This window comes from Rousettus aegyptiacus, unplaced genomic scaffold (genome assembly GCF_014176215.1).
Source record: "Rousettus aegyptiacus isolate mRouAeg1 unplaced genomic scaffold, mRouAeg1.p scaffold_m13_p_8, whole genome shotgun sequence".
Taxonomy (NCBI): Eukaryota; Metazoa; Chordata; class Mammalia; order Chiroptera; family Pteropodidae; genus Rousettus; species Rousettus aegyptiacus.
Genome location: NW_023416311.1, coordinates 17,305,197 through 17,317,911, shown reverse-complemented (window position 1 = coordinate 17,317,911; position 12,715 = coordinate 17,305,197). Strand labels below are relative to the sequence as shown.

The following is a 12,715-nucleotide window of genomic DNA, read 5'->3' as shown; positions in this document are numbered from 1 at the left end:
GGCCCTTGGGTTGAAAAGAGATGGGCACAGAGCAGCTGGGCACAGAGGACAGCGCCTGGCATTTCTGGCTGGTCCTGGGAAGTTATCTATTCAGAGGTTCTCCAACTGGGGGAGGTGCCGCCTCACCAGAGGTATCTGGAAATGTGGGCGGGTGTTGTTGTCATAGATACTGGGGGTCTTAGTGAACTTAGTAAAGGGGCCAGTGGGCAGGAACACTAAACCCCTATCACACATGGGACTACTTTGCACATAAAAACTCCTCCCATGCAACATGCCACTGGGGTCCCAGGGGGCAGGCGCTGGGAATCCAGCCAGTCAGAGACCCCAAGCTCATTTCCATAACACAAAGGCCCGAAGTAGCATCCCATCCCTCCCCTAACTGCAGGTAGGTTTTAGGGGCCTGCAGCCGTCTTCCATTTGTTTTTCACTTTCATTTGAATTTATTACCAACATTTTAAAACATAGGAGGTTTCACAACACAAACCCAGATTTCCAGCTTCTCTTGCAACCTTGGGAGGATGTGGACCCGAGGCTGTGTTACCACAAACAACTGGCCTAGGCAGAACAGCTTGGATGTGAGAATTCCAGGTGTCCATTGTCCCCAACAAGCCAGCTTCACTCACTGCCTGGCCCCTCCTAACATTTCGGTTTGCAAACCCAGCTTACTGCAAGGTTACAGACCTGAAGACAGACCACAGTAAACTGAAAATGAACTTCCACAGCCCTGAAAACTTCCACAGCCCTGAGGACACAATGCCTTTCAAACGAGACCACAGTGCTTTGACCTCAGTCACGAAACACTGCACCTACTGCAGGCTTTTTCAAAAACCAGCTCTCTCGAGTCAAAATCCATACTAACGTAACTTTAAATGACATATCGACCAACTTTCAAACACAAATGTAAAATGAGTCCACCTTTACATAACAAGACATGATTACAGGCTCAGACTTCAAAGGACTGGCAAAGTCTGTAAGATCACAGACTGGGCTATTCAGGTGACTAATGCACAGGCTCTGCCAAATTCTAGCTTTTCATGACAAACCTACCTTCTCCCAGAACAGAAACAGGGAGGCGAGAGGCAGGCACTTACACGTGAAACAGTTTGCTACAGCTCAATCAAAAGATGCAATTAAATCAGTGAATGGAGAAATAGGGGCTGGCATCACAGATAATGTTCCAAGCTCTGAGCGGAGGTGACTGCAACCCATTCCTACGTGAACCAGAGCCTGTGTGCCGCTAATAAATCTAAATAGGGTTTTTATTTGGCTAATATCAAGGGCTGCCGACAAGCGGCTTCGTCTTACCGGTTCCTCTGCTGAAGCAATATTAAATACTCATCATGTTTCTCATCAAAGTCTGTCACCATGTCCTTAGTGTAACCCTGAAATGAAGAAACAGAGCAGTGTGATATTGGAAAGCGGAGAAGCATTTACTGAGGCCCAGGTGCAATATGCACTGCACAGGAGGCCACGAGACAGCGGCTGACCTTGACGCAGGCCCAGCTCCCTGGGCGCGTCACTCTGGCGACCCAGAGCCCCAGAGGTTGCCGGATGGCCCAGTGGGTCTTGAACACACACAGCTAACGATCTACATCGATTCCCCAGCCCATACCACTGTTCGTTCCTCACAAGCCCTATAAAATCAAGGGCTCGGATAAGATTTGGGCTTTACCTTCTCTCCACACTCATTATTTACTTATCTCCATGGTCACAATCAAATGTAACCCAAATCAGTTGTTTAAGAGGGGATCTCACTCTCTTGCCACTGAAAGAGAAATGTATGCTTACTATAAGCAATTTAGTCCTTAACAAAAATATATCACTCAGAGGGCAGACATTTGGGGTTTGCATCTGCCTTTTTGGCAACAGAGCCCCTTTTTTTAGTTCGCTGGCTTCCTTAGATGCCCTTAAAGGCTCCTTTGCTCTCCTCTTGGGTCACATGACCTTGACGTTGGCCTTGCCAATCAACACAATGCTTGGCCCAGCCACATTGATTCACTGGTCTAGGGCTGAGCCCTTGAAAGTCAGCCCTGGGTTGGGACAACATTCTTGGGAAAAAGCTGCTCTCTTTCCACTGCGGTGCTAAGCTGATGAGATGCAGGCTTATAACTGCGTGAGAATGAAGCCAACAAAGAAGACAGCAGATCTGAGAAAAGACAGACAGACTCCTACTCACATCATGTGAGCCCCTGGATCTACCCATGCCTGAAGATGTACTTGGACAATTTAGTTGCTGCTTCATAAGTTTCAGCTGAGTTTCTGTCATTTGCAGCCCAAATAATTATAAGTCAATATCATAATCTAACAATGTAATGCTTTTACAGCTTTAAGAAGGGAAAATTAATGAAACTACACATATTTAAAGAGATACGTATATTCTAGTAAAACTCCTATTATAATTGGATACATATACCTCTACATGTTTTTCTTTGTTTATAATATACATACATACATATTTATAAATACACACATTCTTTTAAACAAAAATAGGATCACACTATAAACAATGCTTTGTAATTGTCTATGTTTCTTAAATAACTTTTTTGCCAAGGAATGGATTAAAGAGACATTATCAACTTGGTTCTAGTGCCAAGTTATAGGGATCAAGTTTAAAATGGCAAGTAAGACATTTGTAATAGAAATGTAATTTGTGTGAAAATCCTAACAATTATTATAGGGAGAAGAGATTTAAAAAAAAAAAAAAAAAAAGAATCTCCATCATTCTCTTGTCAAAATCTGGTTTTAACCCCATTATTCTGCCACACCCCTACCCAAGGGTGATCCAAACCTCCTTAACCAAAGGTAACAGCTCTCCCCTCCCTCATCCTGGTTCAGTTGCTCCAGGCCATGGGGGACTGCTGACCACCTGCCCCTGCCCGAACCCCCCTCCTCCAGCTTCTACAGTTCTGAATGAGCCTCCCTTCCCTCGTAGCTTTCTGCCTGGGCCTCTCTTTCTGCCTACCCCTCCTCCTTTGGCCTCAGATGTGGATGGTCATCGCATCTCACCTCTCTGGGTCTCCTCCCTCTGTCTTCACTTCTCTTTCTGAGTACAAGGAAATGGACCCAGAGAGTCACTCCTAGTTCAGAGCTGAGGCCTGAGGAGAGCGGGCTGCAGGACACTAGGTCTGGGGAGGAGGCTCATTTCCTTCCAGAATAACATGTGGATGATGCGGACACTTTATGCAGCATTTCCATATACATGATTCTCCTTAGATCTTCACAGCAGCCCTTGAAGTGGTTATTATTACTCCATTTAAAATACAAGGAGACCCATCCCATGCATCTTCCAGGAACTGGGATCATACCCCAAGGCAATTAACATAACCATTCTGAAATATTAAAATGACCACTGATATATTACAGTGTGGAATGAAACATTCAATGACATTTTTAGATGAAACATGAGACTTCAAAGAGATCTCAGCTGGTGGTAGACTGCCCTGGGCTTTCACCTCAGACCCTCCAGGGGGTCTTTCTCCTGACTTTGCCAGGAGAAAGAAGTCACAGGAAAGACTTGAAGAGCACAAGCATGTATTCAGCCAAACTTTTCACCAGACTGTGCTTCTCAAATGGTAAGTGCACACAAATCACTGGGGATTATGCAGGCTCTGATTCAGGGCTGGGGAGGGAGCATTTTTAACAAGCCCCTGGCAATGCCCGTGGGCCACACTTTGAGAAGCAAGGCCCTAGATTAGTCTATCTTGTTCCCCGCTATTCACGATATGTAGCACCTCTAATAGGATGCCTCTGGACTTGAGCTGGGAAGAACACTCACTTGGGAGTCCAGCCTGGCTCCCAGTCACACCACTGCCGTTAGTTTCCTCATCTGTGGAATGGAGTTAATGCAGCACCTGTCTAGGTGGATTTTTCTTTCTCTCATAGGGGAATGTGGATGCCAAGCAGTAACAGTGGCAAGGACCTAGCACAGTACATGGCACCTAGGAAGCTCCTGATAAACGTCAGTTACATTTACATTTATAGAGTTCCATTATTTAAATAGCATTATCCTAGCCAATCTCCACCCCCACCCAGGCTCAGTCCTACACTGATGCCTTAATCATTCTATTCCCACTTTCCAGAAATCCACTCCATCCCCCTCCAGCCTCCACCCAAAGTCTCCACTCCATTCTCCCCAAGGCCCAGTTCAGTCCCCAAAGTATCTCATCCCGCTCACTTCAGCTCATCCTGAAACCCTGCAATTAGTATTAAATTATATTCAATACAGTGTGGAGTGCTGTATGATTAAATGATAAGTTGTTAGCATTTAACTATATATATTGCTCACTAATTATCTGAGGGATTTGGAGACTTCGGGAATAGCCTTGAACTCTGCTTACCTTTTCTGAGCCTCAGTTTCCTCATCTGTAAAAAAGGGATATTAATAAGGTCCACCTCACAGGGCTGCTCTAAGGATTAACTAGGAGAAAAGTGAAAGCAGTTTAGGATCCTTTCTTTCTTGTTCTCCTTTATAATGCTAGCCAGATTACAAATTCCTGGGGGCAGAACCAGAAAACATCAAACAGGGAACCTGGTCCAGGACTCCAGTCTTAGCTTCACCACACCCAGCTCTAGGATGAAATCCATGAGGCTGACTAAGCACCAACTCGGCCAACCCTCACCCCATCCTTGGTCAGATGCCAGGCACTGCCTCTCCCAGCACTGCATACATCCCTTCACTGAGCCTTTATTTCTCAGGCTATAAAACGGAGGCATTAACACTGAAGGCACCCTGCAAAGATGCGAGAACCCCATAAAGTGCCAGGTTTATCGCCGCTGTCTTTCAGCAAACATTCATAAAGTGCTTACTGTGTGGCTGTTACATACACAATGGGGGTTTTAAAAAAGCTTGGACCCAGTGCATATTCAGATACCAACTTGCCTGTAATAACTCAACCACCAGTCGGAGGCTCTCAGCCACCATGAGGGACCGCTCTGCAAGGCTCTGGCTCCCTCTCACGTTGTGTGCAGTGTGACTGGTACCCCCCGCTGTTTTGCAGCCAGTCAAGCAAACACGCACTGGCCAGGGGTTCCTAATATCAGGGATGACCTGCTGGGAGTTCTGGGAATACCCATTTGATTGAATGCACAAGGGTATTTTTCTGGGAAGAGTCCATAATTCTCATCAGATTACCAAAGTTATCTGAGGTCAGAAATAGGAGACAAACGATTATAATAAAACATAAAAAATATGATGCCAAGGCTCTGAATGAAGGAACCGGAAAGGACCCCTCAAGGGCAGTGTCAGGCCCCAATCCTTGAAAGTCATCTTCGAAGTCTCGCTCTCTTTCTTACTCCACATCCAATCCATCACCTCCATGGGAAAACTACCATATGCCCAACATCTGGCCACTCCTCCCCACCTGCCTCTACCACTGGCCTCTGGTTCAGGTCTCCTTACTGGACTCCTGCTCCTGCCCTCACCTCTGCAGTCCACGACCCCTGCTACAGCCAGGGTCTCCCAATGAAAGATAAGCTGAATCAGGCTCCTCCACACGGGTCTCCAGGCCACCAGGCCCTGCACGCTGGGCCTCCACGCGTGCCTCTGAGCCACTCCCACCACTCCACCCAGCACCCTCAGCACCGCACTGGCTCCCACCTCAGGGCCTTGCCCCACCAGTCCTTCTGCCTGGGGTGCTCTTCTCCCAAGCCAGTGCCCATATTCCTTACCTCCCTCAAGGCTTGCCTCAGATCCTACCCTCTCAGAGAGGTCCTCGCTGGCTGCCCTAATTAAAATGGCAAACTGTGCACACACACCCACTCCCAATCCCCCACTAATGTAAAACCTGCTTTATCTTACATATTAGGCCTTTTATTTATTGGGCTGGGCTGTCCCCTGCACTAGAATGAAATTACATGAAGGCAAGACTGTCTGTTTTGATCATTTGTGTATTCTAAGCCCCTAAGACAGTGCCTGGCACACAGTGGGCACTTGCTAAATATTGAGTGAAACAAATAAATAAATAAACATTTGAGCTGAGACTTTAAAGTTGAAATGTTTCCTGGGGACTAAGATAAGGGACAAGCTTTCTAGGCAGCAGGATCATCAGCAGGGGCAAAGGTTTGGGGTCTCAAAAAAGCCTGAAACATTCGTGGCCAGAAGTTGGGATTGATCGAGGGTAATGGGTGCCAAGGAGGACCTCGTTAAGTACAGTAAAGGGTCTAAGGAACTTGGATGTGACACAGAAGCAAAGCCTCGCTGTCATTTTTTTATTCTATCATCTTTATCCCTAAGGTTGGCCCCAGAGACAGTGGAGAATTTATCAATGGCCATATCATTAGTTCTCTCAAGGGAAAAACAGAATTGGAAAGAAACACCAAGAATCAGTTATGTTTAAAGGCGCTGGGCAGAGTCTATATTTCAGGAATCATGTACTCCTCCTCTGAGGCCAGAAAATTAGAATTCTAAACAGGGCTGATTTAGCGAGTGCCAGAGCCTGAGCCGCATTAAAGAAAAGCTAGTTGAGAGGTGGTATTGGTTTCTAAGGCTGGTGAAAGTCAAATGTCAAATGTCTGGGGCCTAACCTTGCAGGTGTCAGGTCCCAGCAGAGATGAACGATAACTTCAAATGCTTTAATAAGGAGGCTATGAAAACACTGTGTCTGGGAGCAACTCCAGAGTTCACAGAGCACTTCAATACACCTGAGCTACCTGCCTCTCTCTGCCCCTACCCCCCTGAAGTGTCACATCTTAACTGAGGTACAATTTATGAGCAACAAGCGAATGCTCCAGGTTACTGGGCCTGCTCTTCAGGCCACCTTAACTCTCATTTATTTTGCTCTCTGTGGGCGCTTATCGTGAATGTCTGCAATAATGCTATGCTCTAGGATCATCAACCCCATTTTAGAGAGGAGAAAATTGAGGCTTTGAAAGCTGAAGCAAATTGCTGGCAGGCTGCAAAGCATGTAAGTGGATGTTTCTGTCGGCTCAGTATCTATTCATTTTCTTCTGGTTACATCACCTTAATTTGCCTTTGGGAAACCACCTCGCCTCCATTCTCAGTTCGTGTGACTGGAGTGGAAGTAACAGTGCCAGCACCGCAAGGGTGGGCACATGATCTAGGCCTGGCCAATCACGGTATTCCGTCTCCCGGGCCATGTGATCAGTTCAGAGGGAGGCATACACCCCAAGCCAGGCCAACAGACTCAACTCAGGGATTGGTCAAATCTCCTGGAAAAGTCTCAATCCCTCTTACCTGGAATTATTAGCTGACATGAGCTGAGAGCTACTAGGACTGCCACAAAGGAAGTCACTTTTATCACCCAATTAGGTTCGCCACTATGAACATCCTTATATGTCCCATGGAGAGATCTGTCCAAGGAGCAACATCAACAGAGAGGCAGAGGAACTGAGGACAGAGAGTGACCAGATAGAAACCAGGTCCTCTTAATGTTTGACCCCCGTACCCAGCCACACCTGAGCCAGCAGTATCTTGGACTTTTTTGTCACAAGAGCTAATACACTTGTTTCTTTACTCAAGCCAGTTTGAAGTGTGTGTGTGTGTGTGTGTGTGTGTGTGTGTGTGTGTGTGTGTTTGAGTCACACCTGAGTGAGTTCTTAGTGGTACAATGGTAGAGCTAGTACTCAGGGGTGTCCAAATCCAAAGTCTGTCACGTTCTAAGGGCTAAGAGAAGGATTTAGTAGAGGACTAAAATGATGCTTTCGTGAATGTTCTTAATGATGGCCCTACACTCACAATAAGAGACGATCCAAATGTATCTTATAGTATATAAAACCCCTACCCTTCCTTCAGAACCCACCCTAAGAGCCAACTCCTCTGTTCTCCCAGTGACTCTGTTCTTTGTGTCCCAGTGCTGTGTAGTTAAGTCCAATGCATATTAGTTGAATGAAAAAGTACAGTTCTGAGCTTGCTTTGTATTGTTTTTGCTGTATATCAGATGTACTCCCATCCTCAAAACAGGAAAAGCATATACTTTGCGGTCAGTGAACCTACACTACAAACAGAAGCCGAACAGGATCTGAAGCGACGGCTGATACTACCCCCTAGAGGTGAAACGAAACAACACACAACAATGCAGCAAAGATCCAAGTTTCTCACACCGTGGGTAGATGTAGTAACAAAATCACATACTATGCACACGCCAGATCGCCCCAGATGGATAAGCCGAAGAATAGCTTGTTACTTCTCGAACACCTTAGACTTACGTTTATTCTTATGCTATCCTGCTATGTACCATTTTTACTGCTACCAATACATACCTTGAGATTTTATATTTAGTTTTGAGGTTTGTACAATATTGATGCAGATCCAGAACCTAGGATTTCCTCCTGGACTCCAGGATGCAGTATGCTGTATTTTTATGAAAATGTTCGTCTTACACGGCCATCTAAAAAGTCATTTTTCAATACATATGTGCTACAAAACAATTAATATGTCTTTTGATTCTCAGAAGTTTTCTTTTAAGGTTGTAATGTGTATTATAAATTAACTTTTAAGCTGGCAAACATAGATTTTTCTTTTTAAAATCTTAAGTTTACTTTAAAAAGGAAACTATATATAAAGGCCATAAATGGAAAATCATTATAACTTCCCATAAATAGAAGGTAGACATAAATTCAAACCTACTAACACCGCGTCGTGTTTAAGAGCCTTCTGTGGTCCATGGGAATATACAGACCACGCATGAGGAAACTTGGTACTAGAACCCTGCCAAGGTGGGTGGCGCTGACCTCATTTTACAAATTCATTCATTCATATTTATTGAACACCTATTCTGGAGACGCAGTGAGCACATCAAAATCTCTGCTATCATGGAGCTCACATAGACAGGTGATAAAAAAAAAAAAAAAAAAGAAAAGCAAATTTGCAGCATGTTGGATAGTGCTAAGTGGTTTGGAGACTAGAAAAGGAAGTGTGGGAGGGAGGGAGGGAGGTGCTATTTTAGCCAGGGGCCAGAGAAGGCCAGAAAGGGGAGACTGAAGAAGGTAAAGTTAGAAAACCCTGCGGGAATCTGCAGAAAGGCAGCAGGAACCACAGTGCAAAGGCGGTGTGGCTGGAGCATAGACTTCAAGGGCTAGGAAATGGGGGCGGGGCATGGGCTGGAGGCCATGGTGAGGATTCTGGTCCTATTCCAAGGTGTTCAGGAAGCTGTTGGAGGGTTTTGAGCAGACCTGACATCATCTTACCTAGGCTTTAAGTGAGTCAAGATGGGCTGAGGCTGCTCCCACCCTCCTTGCCTTGCTGTCCTATTCTCTGAGAGCTCAGGAGGGACCTTAGGCCTGCAAGGAGCCCTGGAACCATATCTGCAGTACAAATAGCCTCTGAGTATTATGGAGGAAAGAGGCATGCTCGCACTCACAGGCTAGTGCTAAACTGATTTAGGGCGGCTATTACCTGTCAGAGCCTCCCAATCCCTCATGACTTGCCGCTTGGCCTGATGGGGGGAGAGAGGCAGCACGGGTGTAATTTTCTCTCCTCCAACCTCTGCTTCCATCACCTGACTTGCATGGGAGAACTCTTCCTTCAAAGGGAATGAACATGCCAGAGAGCGCATCTATCACCAGGACCAACCTATCACTACCTGCCCAGCAAGCTGAGTTGCCTGAATGGATGCATCCCTCTCCTCCCAGGGACTGTCCCTAACCTCATGAAGAGGGAGTAACACTGAGGGGCCTCTCCTGTTTATTCAACAGATATTTCTTGAGCTTCTCCTATGGGTTGGGTGCCATGCTAAGGACCAGAGACAGACAGAAATGGCCGCAATCTGGCTCCGCCACCCTCTCTGACCTCATTCTCACCCACAGCCTCTACTACCCTCAATCCAACAACCCTTCTGGCTGTTTCTCAGAGGAGCCAAGCCCCTTCCTGGGGCCTCTCCTGACTTCCCAGGCCTCCTTGGCCTCCTCAGTAAGACAGCTCTCCTCACTCTCTGAAAGCATCTCTGATCATTCGTTTGTGGTTCCCCATTGGGATGTGAGACTCACGAGGGCAGGGCAGGTGCCAACTCTCACTGCTGTATCCCAGCCCCAGGCCCGGGCCTGGCTCACACAGGACCTTACAAAGTATTTGTGGAAAGGGAGGAATGAGAAGGAAAAGAAGGCAGGAAGACAATATCCCTGACAACTGCTCCGGTGCCATGGAGTAGGTGTTACTAAGAGGGAGCACCTGTGCCAGGGGGCGATGGACACAGTGCATGGGTCTCTGGCATTGCTCGGGGGGCTGGAGGATCTACAGAGGAGAGGACATGGTGCTGAATTATAAAGGAGCTCATTAGGTGGGTGGAGGAGGGGGAGGAAGGGAAGGGAAAGGAAGGGTAGAGGAGGGTGGGGAAAGGCATGAAGGCAGGGAACAGTATGTGCAAAAGCACAATGCAAGGAGACCCTGGGAGCCTGTCCGGAGGCTGGGATGGAGAGTGGTCTGGGCATGTTGGCTGACCCCAAAAGATAGCCAGAGGGACCTCGCTTCTGACATTCCAGGCCTGCTTTAAGCTCGATGAGGGGCAAAGCCTGTTTGTGCCAATGACAGCTACTGAGTGGCAGGACAACCCTAGGTAGGGAGTGAAACCTCATGCTCAAGTCTAGGGCAGTGCAGCTGGATTCAGGTTCAATGTTCTCTCACACATGACAATTAAGGTTTTTGCCATATGAGATCACACAGATCACAGGATATAAAGGAAACAGTTCATGGTAGCTCCCTCTCACCCCATCCCCTCCTCAACCACGTGGGACCTTGATCTTTTCCTCTCACCCTCTTTCCCCACTTTTCCCCACTCCTTCCCTTTCTACCTTCTTTCAGATGTATTGAGAACCTCCTATTCCACGCCAGGTCAAGTTCCTTTGCCTTAAAGAGCTGCCAGTCTAGTGAGGGAGGCCAATTTTAAACAAATAACCCCAGCACCAAATGTACGTCCTCAACCATTTCAAGCACTCTGGAGGTGGGTGTGCAGTGCCTGAGCGGCTTTAAAAGGGAAACGTGACTACGGCAGGGAGATCAGGTGAGGCTTCGTGGAAGCGTGACAACAGAACCAAAATCTGAAGGACGAACAAGTCAATTTAGAGAGGGGAGTATGCTTGAAGCAAAGTGGATATGCACATGAAGGCCACGTGGTGAGAGCGAGCAGAGAGCAGGAAGGACAGAGGGGCTGGAGCCAGGGGCAAAGGGAACAGAGGATGGCATGGGGCTGAGTGGGCCAGAGCATCAAAGCCACAAGGGCCGCAGCAGGGAGTTTTGCCCTTAACCCCAGGCCAATGGAGAGCCACTTGGGTTACCGAGGCAGAGGGTTTATGTTGGACTAAGATGTTGGAGGTGGCCAAGAGTGGGTGGTGGGGAGCAGGGAGGAGGCTGCTGCAGAAGTTCAGACAGGAGGTATCTGCGACCTGGAGGAAGCAGGGAGAAGGTATTTTTAAGGGGAAAGCACAGGACTTGGCCATGGGCAGGGTAAAGGAGGTAAGGGAGGGGAGGTATTGAGGCTAACTCTACAGTAATGGTCGGTGGTGCCGTTCCCAGAGAGGCGAAGGCTGGAGGAGGAGCAGGACTGAGTTCGGTTTGGGGCAGTTGTCTCGAGACTTTGAGGCATCCCAGAGGAGCAGCTCATGGGCTGGCAGGTGGACATACAGGTTTGGGGTTCAAGTCTTCATGACACAGTTAAGATGCCTCCCTGCTCACCCCCATCCCAGGATGGTGACCACCTCCTTCAGCCGTGTTCCTGAAGAGTTCTCACAGACCACTTTGTCAGAGCACTTATCCAAGCCACCATGGACACAGGCCTACACATGTGTCATAGATGCTGAGCTTCAGGCCCAGGTCACTCACTCTCACTCCAGGAGCACTGATGGCTGGCAGCTCATAGCTGTGTCCCTTCCCACGAAGCCTATATTGCCCAGGCTATGCCTGCTCTCTGATAGTGGTTGATGCCAAGGGTACAAAGACCCAGGCTCCTTGCCTCAGCTGGGAACATCTCCAAGGGGCCACCCCTCCCCAGAGCTCACTGTGGAATTACAACAGCCAGCATTGCATCAACTCCTCCCTCTGCCCAATTCTGCATCCCTTACCCCTCACAAGTGTTCAAGAGCCCACCCTCCATCAACCCCCTCACCCTCCGTACATGTCTCCAGCCCAGAGACTGCCTAAGACAGCACATCTTCTCTCCTTGACCATGAGCAATTAGGGCAGGAGTCAGTCTTGTTATATCAAAGGCTACCGATAAATACATTTTGATATGAATGGATAATCCTGACTCAGCTAGGAATTCCCACGGTAGTCCTGAATTTGAACAGGTACCAAACGTATGATGAATTCCTTGGACCACAGGGCCCAATTTTTAAATCTGAAATGTGGCTGCCTTGGAGGTATATAACATAGGCCCTCAATTCCTGGTTCTTTATTCAACAGCCAAGTGAGGTAGTCAGGCCTCAGCCGTGGAGCCAGGTACCTGGGTAAGAATCCTGTCCTGCTTGTGTGCATGGGCAATGGTAACTGGGTCATGTCCTAGTGGCTTGTTCATAGTAGCCAAAAAGTGGAACCAACCCAACTGTCCATCAATGGATGAACAGATAAACAGGGTGTCGCATATCAATACAATGGAATATTATTTGGTCATAAAAATGAATGAAGCACTGACATATGCTATAACATGGATGACCCTTGAAGATATTATGCTAAGTGAAAGAAGCCAGACACATAAGGCTACCTATCGTATGATTCCATTTACATGAAATATACAGAAGAGGCAAATTCATAGCAACAGAAAGTAACTTA

General features: G+C 47.3%; 1 protein-coding gene across 4 annotated transcripts in view; it reads right to left on the bottom strand.

The window, feature by feature from the left end:
- KATNIP (katanin interacting protein) overlaps positions 1 to 12,715 on the bottom strand; it is a 172,274-nt gene that overhangs the window by 127,521 nt on the left and 32,038 nt on the right. For 3 of the 4 annotated variants that reach the window (XM_036226067.1, XM_036226065.1, XM_036226066.1), the window contains one exon: positions 1,306 to 1,382. The exons of the other annotated variant lie outside the window; for it this stretch is intronic. In XM_036226067.1, the coding sequence (XP_036081960.1) occupies positions 1,306 to 1,382 (77 nt within the window). The remainder of the gene's footprint in view (positions 1 to 1,305; positions 1,383 to 12,715) is intronic. 4 annotated transcript variants of the gene reach the window in all.